Raw genomic sequence first — 6518 nt, forward strand, 5'->3', positions numbered from 1 at the left:
AGATTATGAAGATGATAAAACAGGATGAAATTGAATTGAAATAATCTTAAGAAGGTTGTAAATGTTCCACTGCTGAAAGGTCTCTTCATGTTGCAATTCGGTTGGAGCTTAGTCCACCACGCCGCTCCAATGAGGATTGATAGACAATTTCCATACTATTGGGAAGGACGGCTATTGCGTGTTTTATGTTAAAAATCAGAACTGATAGCAATGCATTGAAGAGAGTTAGGTTAGGTAGGCATTCTGATTTAAGTAATAACAGAGTAGCTGAAGAAATAACTACATGTAACGAAGATAACTGTGGTAGGGCACGGCAGGAAATTTCCTGCTCAAAATATGGAGCAACCCGACTGGGGTATTGCCACGACCTTACAGAAGATCACAGCAAAATAATACTGCTTTCAAGCAGTATTATGTTCCTGTTGGTGAGTAAGGTGACCAGAGCTTCTGGGTTGGCAACGCGCTTGTAATGCTTTTGGTGTTACAGGCGTCTATAAGCTACTGTAATCGCTTACCATCAGGTGAGCCGTACGCTTCTTTGCCGACCTAGTTGTATAAAAAAAAGAAGAATGACGAAAAAATTTTTACTGGAGCTTTTATGAGACGAAATAAAGAACTTGTTACAAAACAACCTTCTTCAAATTCGTTAATTAAAATATTTTATGCATTATATTTAGAGTGGCAATTTAATTAATTTAATAAGTAACTTGAAATAAATTATACTTTCACGATTTCTCCATACAAGTGCTCTCTGTGTTGATTGACAAGTACGGCTGCCCCATTTCAAAACCTAGTATGTCTCCAAAAATGAGAATTTGAGTTTTTTAGCTATAACGTATTTCCTAGTAAGTGCCTACAACACGAAGAAATCCCTACGTCGATATCGTGCTTAGTTTATATTTTACAGCATACCCTAAACCTAGTAAGTGCAACGACTTCATGGACTTGACTTTTTCAAAACCTAGTAAGTCACAAAACCATTTCAAAAACCTAGTATGTCTCGCACACTTACTAGGTATTGGAATGGTAAAATACACATACTAGGTATTGGGGTGGTCAAATAAAGATATTTAACATTTTTAAGGTTTAGTAAGTATTAAAAAGTAAAGAGTTACTAGGTATTATTTCCATTTTTGTCGTCTGAAATATTAAATACAAAAAAGCGCGCGAACATGACGTAATAAGCGCGAGCGTCGCCACGTCGTTGCCGTGAGGGGTGAGGGGGCTGGGACGGCTTTCGGGCCGCGGACGCGTGCAAGTTCTGTCCTGTGCTGCTTGTGACTCGCGCAAGGATAGTCGCGTGTCGTTGACGTCATAAGGAGTATTAAGGTATTTTTGTTGAGAAGTGTTTGTTACTTATTATAACCCGGCATGTGTACACTATATTTTTCGGTGCACGGTGTGTATACTGGCTACTTTAGGGAACAGTCGAGTTTAAAGGGTTTTGTAGGCTTCCAAAAATTCTAGTTTACTTATTGAAGTGTCTACTACATGGTCCAGCAACTACCTAACTCAAAAGTGAAAAACAGTTGTTAATAAAAATAAAACAATGAATGAGAAAAAAATTTGAGTTCGAAATTTCGACTGTTCCTTTAAAGTTCCAGTCCATTTTAAATCATACACACGCCGGGTTAAAAACATCGAGATGAAGAGGAGTAGCAATCGAATTCAACGAATAATGGAAGCAGTTGATAGTAATTATACTTACAGGGAACAAATTAAGGAACCCGATGTTAATGCAAGGTAACCTAAGCTTACCTATATAATTTTATACTTTTGTTTTCTATGCCTTTCAGTGTTTGGTTACATATATTATGTACTAGCTTCTGCGCGCGACTTCGTCCGCGTGGAACAGAGGTGCGCGCAATACTTGATCATTATTTTGCTGCGATGTTATATTAAAACTGCCATATCTCTTGAGATACTCATTGGAATCAAATTATGTAATAGGCATTTTATTTTAAATTAAATACTTGTGATGAATAACGTATTTATTTAGGTAAGGATTAATATCATGTTTATAAAAACATCTTCGCAAATAATCCATTATTTTAGAACAAACTTGGTTAGCATAAAAAAGGTTATAGTGAGCCAACCTTAAAAGATAGATATATGCTGTTGCGGACTTTTTTTAGAACTTTTAAAGAAGATCAATTCTGTCATACATGATATTTGCGAAACTTTAATTGTTTTCACAGCGCACGCAGCGGAAGCTCTCCAAAGGAAAAAATAGCCCCCGATTTTGAAACATTCTTCATTAGTTCTCCGCTCCTTTTGGTCTTAGCGTGATGATATATAGCCTATAACCTTCCTCAATAAATGGGCTATTTAGATACTAAAAGAATTTTTCAAATCGGACCAGTAGTTTCTGAGATTAGCGCGTTCAAACAAACAAACAAACAAACTCTTTAGCTTTATAATATTAGTATAGATTACCAACATTTTCAATGATTGGGAAGGTAGGTAAAGTACATATCATAATCAGGTGAAAAATTGGGAGAATGCGGGAATACCTAATTTGTTTACTGACTGACCTAATAACACGACTACCCAAAAAAAAAGAAAGTAATGTTTACGGGTCCATGCATGTATGTATATATGCGAGTTTCTTTGTTCCACCATACCTTTTAAATGCCTGAACAGCTGATTTGGGACGCATGTGGTATCGTTAGAATCCTTATAATATAATTATCTCGAGTGACACAGGCTATAATTTTTTTGAAAAAAATAAAATAATACGACAGAGCAGTTGTGTACTTTTACACATTTAACTGTAATAACTTGTGAATTAAAAATATAATTGTGTTTCTATTAATTTTATTACATAATAGAGTATGTAGTAAAATTAATTTTCTACGTGTTGACGCCTTGTGCATTTTTCAATTTTTTTTTATTTTCAGCCGAAATATTGCCCCTGTTACTAACATTTCTTGCTTGCTTGCTGATGCAGCAGAACCTAATACTATTTTAAGCGAAGAGCCTTTGTTCACTACTACCACTAATGCTTCCGAATCTAACATTTCTACTAATATGCTTTTACTAACAGAACCACAGCCTAGTACGTCAAATACCAACTCAATTATAACACGTAACGAATCAGAACTTAATAATATAGATAAAAACTATTTAAAACCTTATAATGGCGCGGAAAAGTTAAATGATACAGAAGACCTATTTACGTTGAGCGATTTAGATGATTCTGTCGCAGATGTCGACTATTTGCCGTCAGACTCTATCTACGATAGCTCCAGCTCTTATGAAAATGAATGCCCAACAACAAGCAATCCTATCCAATTTTATCTGACGCCACCCAAACTTACGTGGCAACGTGAAACTGAGGTCACTTCCAGTGTCAATAATAATGAGACAGTTTTTATTGCTTGCTATCCTGGTCCAATTTATACTGACAAACATTCAATCGAAGAACAAAATAACTCACAAAACAATAACTTACAAAAAAATAAATCGTTAAAACAAAAAACGAAACATCAAATGATAGTTGAGAGTTGTACAGGAAAATGTACTCGTAAATGTAAATCGTTTACACTCGAAGATAGAGTACAAATTTGGGATAGCTATTGGAATTTTAATTTTTTATCACGAAGAAACTTTTTAAACAAATGTGTTCAAATAACGGGCGTTAAAAAACGCAAAATAGACATTTGCAATAAGGAAATTGTTAAAAAAGAATCTAGGTACTACTATTTCCCTAAAGGTGATTCTTTAGTTCCTGTGTGTCGCAAATTTTTCCTTGATACCTTGGGTTATACCACAGATGGTGTTCTTACAGAATTGAGTAAAGCAATAAAGAACGGCAGATTGTACGGAAAAGTATTAAACGATGGTCGTGGAGGTAAGAGAAGGGAAATACAGAAAAGTGATATTGAGCAACATATTTTTAGTTATCAGCCAGTAGTTAGCCATTACCGAAGACATAACGCCCCAAACGTAAAATATTTACCACGAGAACTCACTCTGAAGCAAATGCACGCAGATTATAAACGCAAGCACCCACATAATCGTTGTAGTATTGAAGTTTACCGGCAAACAATAAAAAGATTGAATATTTCATTTAATATGCCGAAAGGTGATAAATGTGGAGATTGTACATTTTATGAAGAGGAAGTTAAGAATTATACTGCCAAAGGGATTGAAGTACCGGAAGACATTAAAACAAAGCTACATGAACACAAGGAAAAAGCTAATTTGGCTATTGAAAGATATAGGTTAGATGCAGCAAAACTAAGCGAGAGACAAATCAAGTATTTCGCCATGGATTTGCAAAAAGTGATCCTACTGCCGGATATGCCACAATACAAAGATTCTTTTTTCTTAAGTCGATTAATAACATTCAATCTCACGTTTGCACCTATCCAAAAGAAATCGAGTGATCACGCTGTATGTGTGTTATGGCATGAAGCAGTTGCTGGTCGAGATGCCAGCAATATTGTAGACGCAATAAAAGCTTTTATTGATGACCAAAGGGATGTGCAACATTTTTATTTGTGGGCTGACAACTGTACCGCACAAAATAAAAATTGGACGCTCTTTACAGCTATGGTCATGATAGTTAATAATGAAAGTAATGAAGTTGAGTCAATAACAATAAATTACTTAACTAAAGGGCATACTCATATGGCTGCAGATGCAGTACATGCAAATATTGAGCGGAAAATAAAGCGCCAAAGAGGAATTTATGATTTCTCAGATTTAAAAGACTGTGTCCTTAGAGCACGAAAGTGTATCAAAATTGTCGAAATTCAACAGCGTCATGAATGGCCAAAGAAAAAAAGGGCTGGTCGCGCTGGAGAGCCTCTTAAAGACTTTCAGCTAAAGGCTGTGGTTCAGGTTAAATTTGTTAAAGGCTCAAGGAATATTTTATATAAAACAAGGTATTCAATTCTTAGTCTTACAATTCAATATTTTATACTATGAGATAGTTTATTCTGTGGTATTTAGTTAAGCTGTTTCGTATAGAATGTTAACTAATTTAGTTGTCAAAACAATTGTTTCAGATATGACGAACAATTTCAAGAATTAGATTTTTTGGCAAAAAAGTTTGACATTCAATCGATAGCTCCAGTTGTTAAAGAACCAAGAGGAGTGAAATCAGTGAAAAAAAATGATATTATCAATAAATTGGTGCCCATGATGCCAGAATCTCGAAGAGCCTTTTGGCATCATTTGCCAACTAATGATAAATCTGTAGACCTGTCATTTATGGGCCAAATGGAGCAAAATGAATAATTTTTGATTTAAATAGGTACAATTAAATATCTTTTAAATATTTATTATGGTTTCCTTTACAATACCGTTCTTATAGTACAATAATCTTATCATTTATACCTACTATCTTTAATTTAGATAAATCGTCACATTGCGTAATGAACCCAGTCAAAACCTAGTAATAGATCTTGCTAGGTTTTGGTCTACAAAAATCGATACATTGTTGATCACGTTAACCATTTCAGAACACAGTGAGACCTCTTACTAGGTTTTAAAGTGGTACAAGAAATTTAAATTTTAATAGATGTTTATTTTCAAAATTAGTAAGACTTATAAAACTTGTCCTAAATGGCTTAGCGAAGTAATAAATATATCAAATAGAAGCTTTCATAGTAGCTTATTTACGAAACACCAATTCATCAACAGGTACTGAATAGCTTAGAAGGGCTAGCACAAAACATATTTTTTTGGTCTCCTGTAAAATTTTGTCAATCACACTTACTAGGTTTTGAAATAGGGCAGCCGAGTACTTTCGATTTATGCCAACGTTGCAGGGCCGGATCTGTTTTCGAACCGGGGCAAAAGCTTGATGAATGAAAATTAAAATTAAATGTGACTTTATTCAAGTAGGCTTCAAAAGCACTTTAAAATGTTTATTTTACAAATTAAAGTTATATTTGTTTTAATTAATTAATTATCACTACATAGTATAAAATAAAGTCGCTTTCTCTGTCCCTATATCCCTTTGTATGCTTAAATCTTTAAAACTACGCAACGGATTTTGATGCGGTTTTTTTAAATAGATAGAGTGATTGAAGAGGAAGGTTTATATGTATAATACATGCATAATATAGTAGAGGAATACTGGTAGTTTTTGCAACCGTGCGAAGCCGGGGCGGGTCGCTAGTAGTTAATGTGAAGCTACCACTGATTGGAATGTAGATTCTGCAGAGAAGAATCGGCAAGAAACTGCAGATTTTAAAAGAAACTGTTACAATATCCTAAACTCCCCTCTCTTCAAGCGACTTCAAAAGAAGAAGTAGTGGGTTCACCTCAGAACTTTTTACTGGGTGGACCGATTTCGATGATTCTTTTATTATCAAACTAGCGACCCGCCCCGGCTTCGCACGGGTGCAATGCTGATGCTAAATACACTACAGAAATACAATATATCTTTGGAATATACACTACGTTTTTTACGCCGGTACCGCCGCAAACGCTACGTCCCGCAATTTTTAAATCTGTGATATCTTCGAAAATATTCATTTAAATCATATGCTGTAAAGGGCCAT

At 34.9% G+C, this 6518-nt stretch overlaps 1 protein-coding gene across 3 annotated transcripts; it reads left to right on the forward strand.

The window, feature by feature from the left end:
• The first annotated feature begins 1238 nt into the window (after window positions 1-1238).
• LOC123668235 lies at window positions 1239-5289 on the forward strand. Of its 3 annotated transcripts, XM_045602009.1 has the most exons (3): window positions 1246-1329; window positions 1599-1743; window positions 5016-5289. In XM_045602009.1, exons 2-3 carry the CDS (start codon window positions 1646-1648, stop codon window positions 5245-5247), a joined length of 330 nt encoding a protein of 109 aa, XP_045457965.1. In that variant the 5' UTR covers window positions 1246-1329; window positions 1599-1645; the 3' UTR covers window positions 5248-5289. The 3 variants fall into 3 exon arrangements, 2 of the variants coding, with proteins under 2 accessions (XP_045457965.1, XP_045457964.1); XR_006745540.1 differs by lacking the exon at window positions 1599-1743 and having other exon boundaries at window positions 1239-1329; XM_045602008.1 differs by lacking the exons at window positions 1246-1329; window positions 1599-1743 and adding an exon at window positions 4517-4892.
• Window positions 5290-6518: the final 1229 nt, after the last annotated feature.

The sequence above is a fragment of the Melitaea cinxia genome, chromosome 30 (genome assembly GCF_905220565.1).
Source record: "Melitaea cinxia chromosome 30, ilMelCinx1.1, whole genome shotgun sequence".
NCBI classification, from domain to species: domain Eukaryota; kingdom Metazoa; phylum Arthropoda; class Insecta; order Lepidoptera; family Nymphalidae; genus Melitaea; species Melitaea cinxia.